Source organism: Sinohyriopsis cumingii, chromosome 1 (assembly GCF_028554795.1).
Source record: "Sinohyriopsis cumingii isolate HCF-2022 chromosome 1, ASM2855479v2, whole genome shotgun sequence".
In the NCBI taxonomy this organism is placed as follows: Eukaryota; Metazoa; Mollusca; class Bivalvia; order Unionida; family Unionidae; genus Sinohyriopsis; species Sinohyriopsis cumingii.
The window spans coordinates 75430075-75449275 of record NC_142961.1 but is presented as its reverse complement, the minus strand read 5'-3'; the positions used below and the strand labels follow the sequence as shown (position 1 = coordinate 75449275).

At 35.1% G+C, this 19201-nt stretch overlaps 1 protein-coding gene across 2 annotated transcripts in view; it reads left to right on the top strand.

Annotated features, from left to right (window-relative positions):
• LOC149807140 (ubiquitin carboxyl-terminal hydrolase 14-like) overlaps positions 1-12448 on the top strand; it is a 77689-nt gene extending 65241 nt beyond the window's left edge. For both annotated transcript variants that reach the window (XM_089962607.1, XM_089962615.1), the window contains exons 15-18: positions 1410-1491; positions 5767-5874; positions 6296-6370; positions 10790-12448. In XM_089962607.1, the coding sequence (XP_089818733.1) occupies positions 1410-1491; positions 5767-5874; positions 6296-6370; positions 10790-10863 (339 nt within the window). In that variant the 3' untranslated portion in view covers positions 10864-12448. The remainder of the gene's footprint in view (positions 1-1409; positions 1492-5766; positions 5875-6295; positions 6371-10789) is intronic.
• Positions 12449-19201: the final 6753 nt, after the last annotated feature.

The following is a 19201-nucleotide window of genomic DNA, read 5'->3' as shown; positions in this document are numbered from 1 at the left end:
GATGACAAAATGTTGTACCCAGTCTGTGTACAAGACTTTGACAATGAAAAGGGCAAAGTCAGAGTGTTCCTCTTTCATTACCAGAATTAACAGTAGATTCCACTGGAGTAAACATTTATTATTTGCTTGATATTACTTTGAATAAACATAAATTGGCAGAACTGTATGGGATTTTCAGTGATGACTGCAATTCATAAATTAGTTGCATTCTATATTTTGAAAAATGTCTCCATCAGTGTACATATCAAGTTGTCCCTGTCATATGATGCTGTTGTTGTTGTTCTAGGATTTAACGCCATTTTTCAGCACAAGATAGGCCATACATGGCAGCCAGTATAACTGGTGGAGGAAGAACCCTGGAAAACCCAGGGAAGAACCACCGACCCACAAGAAGCTACCGGCAGGCTTTCCCACGTACCAACGTCAGCCGAGCCTTGGACTCGAACCCACGCAGACAGAGGTGAGATGGCAGTGATCCATAACGGAGAGCGCTTTAGACCACTCGGCCACTCGGGGCCCCGTCGTATGATGCATCTTGCTGTAGGAAAAGCTGCTGATAAATTAGAAGAACCCCTGAAGAATCAAGTTGACATTCTACCTGACAATGTACTTCATGCAGACAGAGTTGATGTGCAATGGCACCTTATTTCCCAGCTAAAAGATCCAATAACTGGAAGATATATACTTCCTCTTCTTTGTCAGGTCAGGTTGTGAAAGGAATATTGGTTCTTTGCCATTCTAATATTGACTGTGAGAGATTGTTCAGTATCGTTAACAAAAATAAAACTGAATTCAGATCCTGGCTCTGTAACCCAGCACTTGGTTTTCTACTGGTGTGTAAAACATTCATAATCTCAGCTGGTACAAAGTGTTTTGAAATGCAGTATGAGAGACTGTTGCTTTTTAAAGCTCAAAGTGCTATATATGAAAATCTGAAGCAGTAATTAATGTTAAAAGACCAGAAGGGGTAAATATATCATTTTGTACATATGCGCATTGAATTTTATTACGTTATATGTGGATTACTTTTTTTCTGCTCGGATTACTCTTTTGTCCACTTGGATTACACTTTTTCCTTGCCAGGGGTTGGCATTTATGCCTTTGGAATGATGGATGGAAGGGTGAAATGTAAAAGTCACAGGGTAAAAATATTTTTAACGTTTGTGCGTTTAATTGTTGAAAGTTTATTTAAATGACTGTATATTCAAATCCCATTATTGGATTATGGAACACTTCATACATAGTTTTACATTGTAGATTAAACATTCTTAGCAGTGGGTAGTCAGATGATCTGAAACTAAGTTTAGAGGCGTCATTAGTGTTAAGGCCACAGCTGCATTAAAAATGAACATTTATTAGAATTTTAAAACTATGAGAAGTTTTGAAAATGTATACCTTTTCTATTTCAGAGCAAATTAGCAGGCAAAAAGCCAACAGATGTCAATAAATCTAAAGGGATAACCAAAACAGAACCTTACTGGTTTGAGGAGGGTTAGTAGATCATCTCTGTTCCTTTTTTGCCCTTTTTTTTTTTCTTACATGAAGCGGGAGGATTATATAAATGTGTCCCTTTATGAGTTGGGTGTGCATTGATAAAATACTTTTAATGCAGCTTCTTACAAAGACTTCAAACTTTAGAAAGTGGTGTAAGCATTACTTGAGCCACAGTTCATTACGTTGATCAACTGTAGGGGGTGGATAGCCAAAAAAATAATGATATGTGTCTCTTTGCTAGAGATTTCTAGATTTGTGTGCCCTAATTTCGCTACACCTGCCACAAAGTACATCTGGCCACCTGTTTGTCCATTGTGTATATTATATATTGATACAAAATTGTTTTAACACTAAGCATTAGAATTGTATAGACATCATGATAGTCTTATGTAGGTGTTATGATTTTACTTTCCAATTTACATGGTGATGTGGCCCATCTTATAAGCTTGCATGGCTAACTAGTTTGCTGCATGTTTATCTAAAACTGTTATGGTGGTCATATTGTGTACATGTAGATATTGATTAGATTTGTGTGGTGGGTGGGCAGTGGTGGAGAAATTTAAGAATGAGATGACCCACATTCAATAGTAAAATCATAAATGCTACTGGCTGCATCAGCTACAACTATTAAATTGTATGTCTGGCTTACAGGCCAACTGACCAAGCTGAAATGTACCTGTATCTTGTCCTACTTCATTAGCATATTCATTTTTATACTGGTTAAAATTTATGGATGAAACTGTCAGATATGATTAAGAATGAGTTTAACCTTTAAATTAAAAGAATTGGGCCCTACAGTTGCCTTAGGTGTCAACATTGAATTAGGTTTCATCAACAGTCATGGCGGATGTGATTGTTCATTGTGGTAGATGGGTGGGTGGTATGGCAGTGAAGTCAGTTTGGTTTGCTTGTTTCATTTGATTAAAGCAAAAACAGCTTTAGGAGGTATATAAACACCTTGACAAAAAAGAGCAAGAAGAAAATAAACATGCAGCATTTCTATGTCAGATAGATTTCCTGATCACTTTAAAGTTTGTGAAATTAATTCTGCTACCTTTCAAATCCAGCAATTCCGGAAATATGGGAATTTCATTCTTCCTGTCTGTATATCATCTGTTGCTATATGTGTGGGCTGTATTAATACCTCTTTAGCATGAACTTAGGGCCTGGCAGACTGGGCGGATTAGGTATGAAACTGATCCATTTTATTTCTTCTTCAAATATGTTCTCCAGTCACAGTGTTGGGAATTTTAGTCCACTACCTTGCAAATCCAGCCTAACTAAAAGATGCAAATGGTCTTTTTCTCTCTATTTCGTATTGACAAAGGGCAATAACTCTTGCCCATTTTTTTTCTCATGCCACCGCCAGGTATAGCTGGTTTTTAGCTTTGCTGCTGTACCGATAGCCTCATACATTTTACATCCAACAATCCAAGGAAGTCAGCTCTTGTATATACTAAGTGTATTGTCTGAGACATGCAGTGTATAACACATGGTCAGAGGAAGTCTGGGTTACAGTGTTAGCAAGATAGTAATATGCAGAATTGCTAATTTATGCTTTTTCTTATCTTGTGTTGTTTCAGAGGAAATGTCAACTAAATACATGAAATATAAAGTTCAAAGCAATAGTCCAAAAGGTATCAAAGGGAAGGACAGATAGGTGTGATAGTCTCCATATCAATGTAAAAAAATCAGACACATTCCCAGCAGACTCAGTGTTTTGGCCAACACAATCCAGGAATGGTCATTTCCTTCATGTGGAATGGTCTTGCCATCAGTTGGTCTCCACTCAGATCTGTGCACTCGGGGGTGGGGGTGGGGGTGGCCGATGATCAGTCACTATTTTTGCCTTGTTTGAGCGTTCTCGTGTGTATATGACCCTTAGTTATGATGATGTCATGTTAGGAGATCAGTTTATCCTTTTTATGGAGAATTTGCAAAGACTTCCCTCAAAAGGTGCCTATGGTAGAGGTTGGATACTCACACATTGCCTCTTCCTTTTACCTGTTCTCCTAACATTAATGTGATACTCACATTTTCCTCGTCCTCTTACCTGTTCCCCTAACATTAATGTGATACTCACACATTTCCTCTTCCTGTTACCTGTTCTGCTAATATTAATGTGATACTCATACATGTCCTCTTCCTCTTACCTGTGCTCCTAACATTAATGTGATACTCGTACATGTCCTCTTCCTCTTACCAGTTCTCCTAACATTAATGTGATACTCACACATTTCCTCTTCCTCTCACCTGTTCTCCTGACATCAGTGTGATACTCACACATTTCCTCTTCCTCTCACCGGTTCTCCTAACATTAATGTGATACTCACACATTTCCTCTTCCTCTTCCTCTTACCTGTTCTCCTAACATTAATGTGATACTCACACATTTCCTCTTCCTCTTACCAGTTCTCCTGACATCACTGTGATACTCACACATTTCCTCTTCCTCTTACCTGTTCTCCTAACATTAATGTGATACTCACACATTTCCTCTTCCTCTTACCTGTTCTCCTGACATCACTGTGATACTCACACATTTCCTCTTCCTCTCACCTGTTCTCCTAACATGAATGTGATACTCACACATTTCCTCTTCCTCTTACCTGTTCTCCAAACATTAATGTGATCATTAAATGTATTTCAATGGAGGAAGTAAAATTTTTAGTTGATTTCTCTGAGAATACTAGCCCAAAAATGCTACTGTTAAACCCTTTCACACCTCCAAACAAATGCAGATATAACACTCAACTGAAACTGGTGTACAGCTGGTAGCCACCCAGTGGTGCTAATGGAAGGTAATAGGCAAAAGTTTCTTCCCTTTGTCAATTTGATTTATAAACAAGAAAGATGATCACTAGGCATATGACCCAGTTATTGCAATTCATTCATCAGGTATGTCTGATTTTACAGTTGAATGTGTAATGTCATTCTTTAACTAACCAACCCCCTCCAGCAACTGAAGATTAACCTGATGAACCCTCCAATATATTATTTGCCAGGTGGCAAGGGTGAGGTAATTATAATTGTGTCTTGGAAGAGATTCTTACCATGGATGTTAATTTTGTAGCCAATATGTTATATAGACAGGAAAGACAAGCATTATTCATCTTTTCGTGAGCACTGGATTTAAGTTGTAGTGGAGTATAACTCCTAACATTACTGCGAGGGGTAAATATTCTCAGAGAAATAAAATTTCCTTCATCCAACATCTTCCCTCAGATGAATAACAAGTATGAAACTAATAAGGGAGTGGGATTAATACAGAGGATTTGGCCCCAGGCATTCATTTCCTATCTTAAATACCCACACCACTCACAGTAATGCTGTGATCCCTCAGGATTGACGAGATTTAGATCCAAAGAGTGCCAGGAGCTCTGTGACCTCAAGTCATAGCAATTTTCACTCAGCTCTAATCATAGTGTGCAGAATGTACAATTCCAGGAATAAAAGTTATTCTGTCTGATCCAGATTCCTGCTATACCAGGTAATAGAAGTTATTCTGTCTGATCCACTTTCCTATTATACCATATAATAACTGTTCCAGATTCCTATTATACCAGGTAATAGAATTTATGCTATCTGATCCAGATTACTAACATACCAGGTAAAAGAAGTTAATCTGATACAGATTCCTAGGAGGTAGGGAATATTTCTGAATGCACCAGCTGAACTGCACTTAGGAAATTGTCATTTGGTATTGTGGTTGAAAGGTCAGAATTCTAAGAAAGATGTCACCTTCATAATGGATTCTGCATAGTAACTTTGGTTCTTGATTAAGTTCCTTGATCAAACTTTGTAAATGTCTTGTACTTAGGGTATGAAAGAAACTGGTAGATTTTTGGGTCTGAAAGACAGAGTTAATGGTCATGGTAAGTTTAGTAAGACAATAATGGTTTCTGCACAAAAGTTTAATTTCAGACTGCTTACATTGACCAAAGTTCAAGGTCATTGAGACCTTTTGGTCAGTAACCTCCAAGTCAACCCTGCCTTACATAGAGGAATATTAAATGTAGGGTATGTATATAATTTACCATACTTGGTACACTTGCTTACAAAGAGTGTTGAGTTTTCAGACATTCTTAATTCATGAAATATTGTACAACTTACTCAGGTATTCCTCAACTAAATTTTGCAAGGCATTACTTAGCTGCCTTAGAATTGCATGATATGTTAGTTATGAGACACGTTTCTTTAGATGGACCAACACCAGTTAGTATATGCCTGAATATTTAACAACATAGTAAATACTTTTTTTTTTATTTACAGACGTTGGTTCAAACAACAGTGGCTATTATGAGTTGTCAGCTGTCCTGACACACAAGGGGAGATCCAGTTCTAGTGGTCACTATGTGGCCTGGGTCAGGAAGAAAGGAGGTCAGTGGACAAAATAAAGAGTGATTGAGTAGACAAAATAAAGAGTGATTGAGTAGAATCATGTCACACAATTTGAAACAGATTGGAAAATACATTGCCAAAGGTCTATCAAATTTTCTGTGGATTAGTTGGAGGAAGACTTGATTATTGCAAATTTACATTTCATTGTTCTTTAAGGTATGCCAGTGTATTGAATTTTTCTAGTTTGATACATCTTATAAGTGAGTATATAGGGTATGCAAGTCTTAACTGAAAATGAGGTTTTTTTTGTCCTCATGTTTTCCTAGTTGGACAGGTGGATGATATTTGAAGTCATAAACAGTTATTTTACTAAATAAACAAAATCACCTTTAAGTTGAAAAAAAGGTATTTAGCACTGATGAAGGTTTCACTTTACAGAATACATATGTATGTTTTGCAGATGACTGGTTGATGTTTGATGATGATCAAGTCTCCCCAGTAACAGCGGAAGATGTGTTGAAACTCTCTGGAGGAGGTATTGTAATGAAACACATAGATTAAGATTAAAACATATCAATACCTTACTCTAATAAGTTTTCCCATTAGCTCTTCGTCTGTCACATGATACCCATAGTTTGCCAGTGTGTTTGAATGAAAACTAAGCCCATCATGATTATAAGTTGTATTAATAAATATATCTCTCTCATATAAGAAGAACCGGTTATCAGGATTTTGCTCATGAAAATTAGCATGAGCAATATTGTTTTGATCTTTTATTCTACTTTATATCCATCTGTTTACACTTTGGTTTCAGTGTGGAATTTTTCATTCAGTCAGATTTGGTATGCAGCTTTTCTTTGACAGTGTTTGATTAGTTATTGCCATCCCATCATGATGTAGGAGCTCTGTAGTAATCACCATTTCCATTCATCTGTCTGTCTGTCTGTCCATTCACACTTGTAACCATCATAGTTCTGTAATCTTATAATCCATTTTAATGTCATATGACATGTAGATCTGCCTGATTGTCCAAAGAACCCACGTTATCAAGCCTGTCTTGGCAGAAGCTGAATATGTGATAATAATAATAATATTAATAATAATGACTTTGTAAAGCACTTAATCTTTAAAAGCTCTAAGGGCTGTTCCATTAAAACATGCATTGGACCCAGGGAAGGCATTTTAATGTGGGGTACTCACCCAATGATGCAATTTAGAGTTTTCTTATCATTTTAATACGAACTCTGTGAAATCAAAGTACCCTGGCATATATTTTTTAAAACTTGCCTTCCCTTGGTACCGTATATGTTTAAAGGAACAGCCCAAAGTGCTTTATTTTATTAGTTAACACATAACAACATCCTGGTATATATAAACAAGATTACAAAAGGCATGATGTAGTGGAATTACAAAGCATGATGAAAATAATTAATGGTAAAGAAACATTGTCAAGTCTTGTTTAAAGCTTAGTTCTTGGTACTCTAAAGATGATACAAGGAGCTGTGTTTTTAGCTTTTTAATGTTTCTGTAATAGGTATTCAGACAAACCAGAAGAAAATTACAATAGTTAAGATTACTTTGGTATTCTTGTACATGTCAGCCTGTATATCCATCCACATTTTAGATCAATAGCTGTCGTAAAGTGTTTTGAACTTCCTAGCTAACTTAAGGTGGGCTGAATAAACAGGGGGTCAAAATGGGTCTCTTTTGTTGTTGTCTTACCACATTATGATTAAATTTCAACCCGATTTGGTTTAGCAGCTTTATAATACTCTCAGCTTATGGTCAGTAGATCTTTGGGAACCTTGCTATAACATTATAGTATGAATCTATAACTGAAGACCACATTGTGTACCAAGATGTGGCATAGCAAAGATGATTTTAAATTTTATGAAAGGCAAGGGAGGGAATAAACAAAACACCAGTCCAATATAGACTAATAATGATGGATCAAGAAAGCCCCATGCTCGATAAAAATTTATCATTACTGTATGGTATCTGTAAGCTATATGTTTCTGAAACTTTTTTGAATTATTTTTATTTTTTGTTTGCTTTGCTGATGTTTTTGACTAGAGTTTGGTAAAAGGTAATTCTAACATTTTTAGTTATGACATACCCGTGTTGTATCCAGATTTGTTTTATAACTGAGTGCATTATAAATTAGTTCCCCTGTAATTATTGGGGGTTAATTTTATCAAATTTGGTGTGTAATTTTATAATAACATGATCTCAAAAGAATAAAGTTATGATGGGATGACACACATCAATTAGCATTCCCACTCTTAGACATTAAGTGAGCAAGACCCATAGGGATGACACACATCTATTAGCATTCCCACTCTTAGAAGTTAAGTGAGCAAGACCCATAGGGATGACACACATCAATTAGCATTCCCACTCTTAGAAGTTAAGTGAGCAAGACCCATAGGGATGACACACATCAATTAGTATTCCCACTCTTAGAAGTTAAGTGAGCAAGACCCATAGGGATGACACACATCAATTAGCATTCCCACTCTTAGAAGTTAAGTGAGCAAGACCCATAGGAATGACACACATCAATTAGCATTCCCACTCTTAGAAGTTAAGTGAGCAAGACCCATAGGGATGACACACATCAATTAGCATTCCCACTCTTAGAAGTTAAGTGAGCAAGACCCATAGGGATGACACACATCAATTAGCATTCCCACTCTTAGAAGTTAAGTGAGCAAGACCCATAGGAATGACACACATCAATTAGCATTCCCACTCTTAGAAGTTAAGTGAGCAAGACCCATCGGGATGACACACATCAATTAGCATTCCCACTCTTAGAAGTTAAGTGAGCAAGACCCATCGGGATGACACACATCAATTAGCATTCCCACTCTTAAAAGTTAAGTGAGCAAGACCCATAGGGATGACACACATCAATTAGTATTCCCACTCTTAGAAGTTAAGTGAGCAAGACCCATAGGGATGACACACATCAATTAGCATTCCCACTCTTAGAAGTTAAGTGAGCAAGACCCATAGGAATGACACACATCAATTAGCATTCCCACTCTTAGAAGTTAAGTGAGCAAGACCCATCGGGATGACACACATCAATTAGCATTCCCACTCTTAGAAGTTAAGTGAGCAAGACCCATCGGGATGACACACATCAATTAGCATTCCCACTCTTAAAAGTTAAGTGAGCAAGACCCATAGGGATGACACACATCAATTAGCATTCCCACTCTTAGAAGTTAAGTGAGCAAGACCCATAGGGATGACACACATCAATTAGCATTCCCACTCTTAGAAGTTAAGTGAGCAAGACCCATAGGGATGACACACATCAATTAGCATTCCCACTCTTAGAAGTTAAGTGAGCAAGACCCATAGGGATGACACACATCAGTTAGCATTCCCACTCTTAGAAGTTAAGTGAGCAAGACCCATATGGATGACACACGTCAATTAGCATTCCCACTCTTAGAAGTTAAGTGAGCAAGACCCATAGGGATGACACACATCAATTAGCATTCCCACTCTTAGAAGTTAAGTGAGCAAGACCCATAGGAATGACACACATCAAGTAGCATTCCCACTCTTAGAAGTTAAGTGAGCAAGACCCATAGGGATGACACACATCAATTAGCATTCCCACTCTTAGAAGTTAAGTGAGCAAGACCCATAGGGATGACACACATCAATTAGCATTCCCACTCTTAGAAGTTAAGTGAGCAAGACCCATAGGGATGACACACATCAATTAGCATTCCCACTCTTAGAAGTTAAGTGAGCAAGACCCATCGGGATGACACACATCAATTAGCATTCCCACTCTTAAAAGTTAAGTGAGCAAGACCCATAGGAATGACACACATCAATTAGCATTCCCACTCTTAGAAGTTAAGTGAGCAAGACCCATACGGATGACACACATCAATTAGCATTCCCACTCTTAGAAGTTAAGTGAGCAAGACCCATAGGGATGACACACATCAATTAGCATTCCCACTCTTAGAAGTTAAGTGAGCAAGACCCATCGGGATGACACTCATCAGTTAGCATTCCTACTTATAGAATTTAAGTGAGCAAGAGTGGAGGTATACACTCTCGGAATTGAGAATACATGGATATGTTGGGGGTTGCAGTAGTATGGAAACTAATTCTGTCATAATGTGTCAGTCATCATGCAGTATGTAAAATTAATAAGACATAACCTTTTCATTAAAAAGACTTAAGGCCGGACAATTTTGCCCTCGTCCATTCCTATCCATGACCATTTTCTTCACAAAACATTCAGTTTAACAATTGATCAGATACTTTGATATTAGTTCCATTTTACAGTATACCAAGGGTAACCAGTGTGTACCACATATTTGTACTTATTTTGGGCAATAATTTCCAAGGTTTTATTTGGTCACTTTCTCAAAGACTGACCCATTGGTGCGTATATTCCTGCTTGTCAATAACAGTCAATCTTGTTTTATTTTTAAAATGAATTTCTGTATTGTAGAATCTGTACACAAAATAAAAGCCACAATGCACTTTTGCATGGCTACCCTAGGTAACAATAAATGAGCAATCTGATCAGATAACGATGTACTCAGCAACCAAAGAGCATTGATGTTACATTTACGGCAGAATATCATGGTTTTCAAGCTGCTTAATAATATGTGAGGCATGTAATAATATAGCGGATATGGGGCAAGTAGCTGCTTATCATGATGACACACATTTGTCTTTGTATGTCAGGTGAACTTTCTAAATATGTATGAAAAAGTTTTCTATGTTAATTCCAAAATTTATACAGAGTGTTTACCTCATATGTTTGCACTTTGATTTCTGTGCTTGTATGCATGGCAGTTTTTTGACAAGGTAGCAGTATATGATTCCTAACATAATGTAATTAGGTAAGTGTTCTTGAAAAAACATAATTTACTTAAAAAATTGCTTTTTTTATATATATTTTTTCCAGGTGACTGGCACTGTGCCTATGTTCTACTTTATGCACCAAGAGTTTATGAAGTTGAAGTGGGGAAGGAGAGCTGAGATAAGGAGAGCAAGGGAAATTAACACATTAAGCTGTCACTTGATATGCGTCATTCCCTGACAGATTACAAACGACCAGCTGCATTCCTACATGAATTCCTAAGAGCTATCTTACTGTATTGACCTGGCAGAGTGCATTCTTATTCCCTTATTAGTCCTTTAATTGGAACCAATTTTCCTGTCTTGGAGCAAGAGTTTGTTTTTGTATTTGTTATTTTAAATATTTTACTAAAATTGTGAATTGCTATGTCTTAGAGATGCCATTTCTCCCATCAATCATAAACATGTATATTGGCATTAAGACAAATGTGAAATTCTTTTTTTTTTCTCAAATACTACCCATGATGGCTGACAAAATTATTTCACATCTTAATACTGAATCCTTGACATATTACAATAAAGAAAATTGTTTTTTCATATCTTACTGTCTGTTAGAAATGGTAACTTTAAATAGTCTTGCCCGTAAACATGCACGTGTCATTTCTTCATCACATCTTATTCCTGGCAAACACAAAAATTCAAAAGACATTTTTTTAATACATGCCCATCTTTATCACCCTGTATGTCTGAAAACACTTGCATAACCAAAAGACCAAAATTCTTTTGACATGTGAAATTTTCATTCATGTTTCCTGCTATTGCTCTCATTGATTTTTTGAAATCAACTTAAATGTATGAAATATTGACCTGTATTCACTAAGACAAATTGAGTATTAAAAACAGGACTCCAGAAGCAAAGGTACACTGTACAACAATGGATATGGGTGGGTGTTGTAAATTGGTCACACACCATTGAGGATATATTTACTATATTTATAAAAGAATATAATCTAGATTGTGAAAACAGACTTGATTGCAGTTGACTGTTAGAATTTCTTTTCACACTGTATTATGTAGTAGAAATATTTCCTGATTTTCCAGGCAAATAGAACCAATGTTTGGGAAAAGTTTTTTCATAACTTATTTATGAATATTTACATAAAAAGAAATTATGAAATGCAATACCAAGCATAGTGTAATCCCTCCGCCCCCCATTTGTTTCACATTAACTAGGACCTGCTGGTTATAACATGATCTTAATTTTTTCATGTGTTGATGGAAAAAGAAACTATTTCCTTATTTGTGTGATAGTTTTTTTGTCGTGTAAGGTCTATAATTTTACACTTCTATGGTGTCAGCAATGTATATTCACCTAAATAGACAGCATTGTATAGTTTAGAATAGTTTATTTTTAATGTATGATTTATTGCATTAACACACTCTTGAGTATGTTGTTGTTGTCAATATAATATTACAGTTGGATTTTAACATGGCTTATTTCAGTTGAAAAAGAAATCATTATATCAAATTTATTGTTGCTTACTTTTTTCAGTCCAACAAGTTTTGTGCCCAGGGTTACCACCATATTTATGATTCCCAACAAGGAAAGAGAGAAAGTCTTAAAGTCTTCCTTATGGGGGCTACTTATTTAAGCTATCAGATATTTGTTTCTGGTAGCCCATCAACATACATGCCAACCATTACACTTTTGGCGTAATCATTATGCTTTTTTTTCTCAATAAATTATGCTATATGCATAAATGTATTTGGATTGCGCGTTTTTGGTATATCCCCCACCAAAAAAATTAATGATTTGTTTTCTCATTTTTATTAACATCCCACAGACCATGTTCTAGAAAAGACAGCTTCTATGTAACATAGACTTGCATGCACTTTCCAAACAGTATTATGTCCTATTTTATAGCAGCTGCCCTATTTTCAAGAAAAATGCTGGTTCTAATTTCACAGAACTTTCTGTCAAACGTTCACTTCAAAAAAGACTTTTCACCTTAAATAATCGCAAATATATCATTACTCGTATTCGGTTATATTTTTACTTTGTAAAATGTTACAGTTCAGCATTGAGTACATAAGCTTTAAGTTTAAATATCATGTAATCATTCTTTTGTAGCTTTTGCCAATATTCATTAGCTTTTTCAAATTCATATGTTCCAGATATCACCAAGGCATGTATGTGTAACCCTGGCATTAATGAGGGTATTTTAATAACCTGCCTTGAAAAAAGTATTACTTCCTCAGCAACAAAGGTTGAATTCTCTGTAAGCATAGGCCAGAACCCACGTTGAAACATTCATCAATAAGGACCTTTGTACGGTATTTGATATTTAAACTGTGCAAGAGATTATGGACTATGAAAATCTTGTGATTTCAATACAAACCTATTTATTATTATCTTAGGAGTGAAGTATAGATAATTATTGGTGGAATATTTTATTTATTTTTTAATACCTTTATTTCTTCTTCCCCTAATTGTTAAAAATATACAGCAAATCCTTGATATTGTGAATTCCTTGATATAACACCCACATTGTACCAGAGAGCACTTGCACATAAAAAGATCACCTAATGAACAATTCATATGAACGCATAATCTTGTTTTGTGTGCATCATTCAAGAGTTTTCTGGGTGGATGTAGTTGTACATGTACGTCCTTGCCATCTCAATGTCTTGAAGAATATAAACAGTATCATATATTGGATGAGGACATGTCATATGCAGCTGCTATTTTAAAAAAAGCGAGCCCAAATTCTCTTAGTTAAATATAGCTCTTTTCATAAGTGTACATAGATGTTAAAGTCCCATTGTTGGCAATGATGTTTTTAGGTACACCTGTATTAATATATTTACATGAATATTTTAAATTTTAAACAAACCCACATAAGAGATAGTAAAAGAGTAGGTTGTAAGCAGTCAGTTCAAAATGGTTGGAAGGATATCAAGCCTCAGCTAAAAGTGAATTTGATTATATTAAATTACCTTATGGACTCTAATAAAAATAAACAATCAGCATATAAAAATATAAATAAATTCATAGACTCAGCAGGACTTAGGAAAAAAATGTAATTACTATCCCCACAAAACAAAAAGACCCAGTAACTAGCTAAATAAATTTAGAAGCCACCACATAAAAACCCATAACATATCATTCAATTTTATAAAAGTATTAATAAATAATTCACTTACAAAGCACCTAATAAAAAACTAAGGAAACCACAAAATCGGATGTCCTAGATGTCCTTAACGAACCGAGTAATCAGCTAGGACTCCGGTCTCTTGCTAAATAAAGTATAAACAACATTCAATCTATAAAAACATTAATAAATAAATAACTTAAAGAGGCTTTATCTAAAAACTTATAAATAACATAACGTAGGAAGCACACCCTAAACACCTCGACTAGCAATACCATAATAACCTTGAAAATCTCTCTTCATACATGATTTCTACCAAGAACCTCTATAAACAGCATAGAACATCCCCCCCTTTTTAGAACATTTTGAAGAAAGAAAAAAAAATCGCAAGAAACACCAGGCAAATGCAACAAGAAACCAGCGATGTAAAGCAAGCAGGACCGTTCCCGAGCTCTCCTTCCCACTAATGACAGCCAACCATTCAACTGTAAGGGACCTTTATGGACCCACAGATTGAGGCCAAACTATCAGGGTTCCTTGAATCCATAAAAGCCTGGGGGAGGTGGCACCATTCCCTTCCCCAGGAACAACTAGCAGGCTGCGGTGCAGTCAGAAAAAAGTGGCACATGCACAATTGTGCGCACGCTACTATAATTAAACTAAACAACAACAACAACCCATAATCGTGAAAAGAGACAGATTAAAGTAAAGGGTTAAACAAGTGGATGCGTGCAGTGCGGTCTTGACATAACAAAAATACATAGTCAAAAACTCGATTTTATTATGAGCTAAAAGTGACTGAATGTACAGATGTCAGAATCCTCACATTTCTGGGAGAGAGAGAGAGAGAGAGAAAGAGATAGCAAAAGCATTGCCAGTGGCAAATGTCCACATCAGATACTTTAAATGGCAAAAGATGAATTCAAGGCAAGGTCAGACAAGTGGTTGACCCTCCCCTCATTGTTGACAATTTATAAACATAAACGGGAGGTCTGAGATAGAGAGATTATTCTTGGAATCATAACAATATTTCCAGATTAATATTCATTTCAGCAATAAATTTATCTCAGTTTTTACAGACAATTATCAATCAGTTTTTAAACGTTTGCTGTTAAATATGAAGTTCCAAGGCAAATGGCTTAATGTAATATAAATGACAAATTTCCCAAGCATAATCTGAAATATCATTTGTCCAGTTACCAAACTTCTTCTGTAAACTAAGTGCTGGGTTACATTTCTAGTTGTTAAATACAAGACTCCCAGTCATATGGTTTTGTGTAGTATAAATGACACCTAAACACACATGTAATGAACAGGGGTCACACTACTAGGCAAAGTGGGTGACTAAGTCGCCTTAAAAAATGTAAACTATGGCTTCTTCTGTTAGGAAAGCGAAAATGACTTTGCCCTGTGATTTTTTTTATAGAGATACATTGAATGACCATACTTTTTGAGAAGCCCCCTCACCTTAGCCGGGTTCTAGTGTTGTAGTTCATATGCCTGTGAATGTGCAAGAGTTTGTCAGTGTAATTGATATCAAAACTAGACCTAGCTACTAAGGGCTAGTTGATTAAGCAATTTTACTAACTTGCAATTACAATAATGTAATCTGGTTACTAGGTTAAAATTTGTTACAATGTAGTTTCTATTAGTCTCTTTTAGAGCCATATGGCAAAAATAACTCTACTTGAAAATAAAGTATTGCTTAAAACCAGTGTTAAATGCTAATATGAATATTGGGAAATAGAGGGCATAATTAAAATAAGAGAACACTATATATATATATATATATATATATATATATATATATATATATATATATATATATATATATATATATATATATATATATATATATATATATATATATATATATATATATATATATATATATATATATATATATATATATTGCATTTCTTGCTTCACGTCCACTTCTTCCTAATGAGCTCTTACATCTTCTCCCTGTTCTGTCCAAATGGAGAAATCACTTCTCCCTAAACTTCCAGTCACCCTCATGAATTTTGTGTGAATATCACCATTTCTCCAATTCTCAATCGGCTTAAATCGGGAATAAAATAACTTTTATCCCATTCAGTATCAGCTGCGATATCAGCAGTGGTCAGTGATGTTTATAATGGTCCCATACTGCTAGCAGCGATGTTAGTAAACGTATATCCAGTTCTTACAGTTTGCTCTTTAGCAAGCATTTTAACATATATTTAGAACAGAAGTTCTACAAATACTTGTGAAGAAAACTGGGGCCCCAACTTGAAAATTTTCTTTTAATGGCACATGTACTTTCCTATAGAAACTGTAATTAGTTTTAAACACTAAATGAAGACCACTTTTTTGAGTGTAGGAGTTTTTGAGATTTTGAAAGATTAGCATATATTGTAGTATGCCTTTGTTGATATTTTTCTGAGCATACCCTGACGCCACTAATCGCCAACTGTTCGACATCTCATCTTATGAATTATTGCCGTTTCATTATTAAGCTACACTACAGTTAAAATGTGTTCACCTCCAAGCAAAAAGAAATGTAGTCTACAAAAAGTGTAGTATAGACTGGAATACAGCAAAAATTCAGCCATCAAACATCTATCTGCATTTTGCTTTTTGCTGTTTCATGAATTTTTGAATTGGGAATGGGCACATGGGTTCGTTTCATGTTCTATATAATAATAATATTATATAGTACATGTATTACAGGTAGATTGTAAGCAGTGATATGAGCCCCTGTGGGAATGTGACAGAGGCGAAAAAGCACACTGCTAGCAAAAAGCACATAGAAAATTATGAGCACCCAGCAGATTTCAGCCCTGGAATACCTTAAGCCTTCAACTAAAGACCTGCAAGCCACCATTGCTGAAGCTTTGCGAGTTTTCTTGTTGAACATAACCTGCCTTTCTCTGTTGGAAATCAGAGACAGTGAAAGAATATTTTATTTTGTGAGAAGAAATAAGACAGACTTTAGGGCCTCCATAGGTGCAGAAAATTTGCAACAATTTTAGTCACCAAGATCAACCACCAGGCAAGAAGTCTGAACTGTTGTGAAAACAAATTTACCATAGCCCAGATGAGGAAGTTCAAGTCTGCCACAGCATCATATCATGAAAAATAGTGTGAAGTTTGTGCATATCAGTAAATTTGGCTCCAAATAAATTTGTACATGTAATCAGTGTAAATGTTTTTATTTTATTTCGGGACTTTCATATAACGTGGTACTGACCATCAAAATGGATGGAGCTAATGTCATGGTATAATTTTTCACTAATTGTGTTCATAATTCACTAAATTTTATCCCTCTTTTCACAAATTGTGAGTCTTGAGGGTTGGCAGCTCTGTTTATTTGGTATTCGGCTATTACTATTGTTCAAAAGGTTCCATGTCTTTTTTCTTTTTAAGAAAATGATGAAGAAATATGCAAATTGTCCTTCTTTTGCAATTCTGGCAAGATTTTGACATGCAAGTCAGTGTTAGACATAGATATAAAATGTCTTAATGAAAATGAAAATAGGTGTCAGAGCAAGGCAGTCATACTTTATGGAAACACACTGTTGACAGCTATTCATAATGTGCACACTTCACCCACAGACATCACAAGTTTGTGCATGTGTATTGGGCTGCATAAAAGGTCACTCAGCCGTTTTTGTAGAGGTTGCAGTGTAGTGGTAATTAAATAGTCCTATCTTCCAGTTCAGTTTACAAGTGTGTCAAGTCTTTGCAGTGCACTTGAAATGTCTAACAAATTTAAGGATTCTCAGTTATGTAAAAAGCATTCTGATCAACCAGTAAATGGTAATTTTGTCATTACATAATAATTGTGATAATCAAATATCCAGTATTGCCATAAAAATTATTAGTATTCATAAGACATGGATATATAATTGCAATGGCAGTAGCTGGTACAGGAAAGTAACATTTCCATTGGTCAGAATGTTACCACATGATCAAAATGAATTACATTCATTTCTGTATGAACTGTAAGGAGAACTACTTTTCCACTTCTATAAATAGTCATTGTACAGCATAATATAAATACTGCCAGTGAAGGCAGACACAAAGTAAGCATTAAAGGAAAACAACATTCTTAAATTTTTTAAATAAAAAAATTTGAATAAATTTGGCTTCCATTGGTTGAAGGACTGGTATTATGATGACCTTATTACGATCAAGCAGGACAATCGCAAGTGCTATATATAGCTATGTAACAGAAAAACCCCAAACATGTATTACTACGCTCAATTAAGATTTCTGTTTTTTAATGATGCAAGCAAAATAACGAATACATGTAATTGAAATTTGGCGTTATTTGCTGTGTGAGTCGGCAACTGACAGTTTATACCACAATAAACTCAGAAGAAACGTTAAACTCTTAAATAAGTACAGATCTGAGAACCATCTGAACAAATGTTAACTACCGGTACTAGGACTGGATCGGTATTACATTAAACATATAGAGATTTATATTACATACTGATGTGACTAATAATAATCATTCTTAATTGTATCAGTTCAACAGAAACTTTTATGATTACAATAAGTGCTTGACTTATACAAAATTATGTTCAACAAATTGAATAAATCAATAATATAGCTGTTTTCTGGAGTGACATATCGGAAGCAAATAAGTATGCAGAACTAATGGCACAGCTAGGTTCTTCTCATATCCTAGGTAAATGGAATCACTCAGTGAATTGTGGCTTAAGTTTGGCAAACACAAATAACTTACAGGTAAATGTGTCTGTGTATCTTAAAATGTACTGATACATATATGGAAAGTGAGTTGTTGATAGCCAGCCCAAAACTATATTATCAGTCACTAAAGTTGCAACTTGTAATTTGCACTAGGAAAAATTTGTTTAATGAGTAAACACTTTTATATGCATGTACATGTGTGTATATATATATATATATATATATATATATATATATATATATATATATATATATATATATACACACACTTCTTCCTTAATAATGCTTGAGCATTAGTATCAAATGCAGCTTAAGCAAGGGGAACAATTTTTAACACTGACAGATTAAGGGCTGTGCTAGCAACTTGTGTTATATGAAAATTATAATCTCTATAATACATAAATAATCATATAAGATTAACTCTTCACAGCTGAATAGATGAGGGCATATCATATGATTACACTGAAACCAAATAAAAGATATGAATTTCAATTAACAAGATTAATTTAAACGGTATTTATTTCATAGTATTTCTACCAACATTTTCGCTGATGTTTATTTCATTGTTAATTGTTATTTATTGAGAATATTTATGACTTTCATGAACATGATTTCAAAATTTCCATGCATTAACTGTCATTATCAATGATAGCCAATTCTAGTCA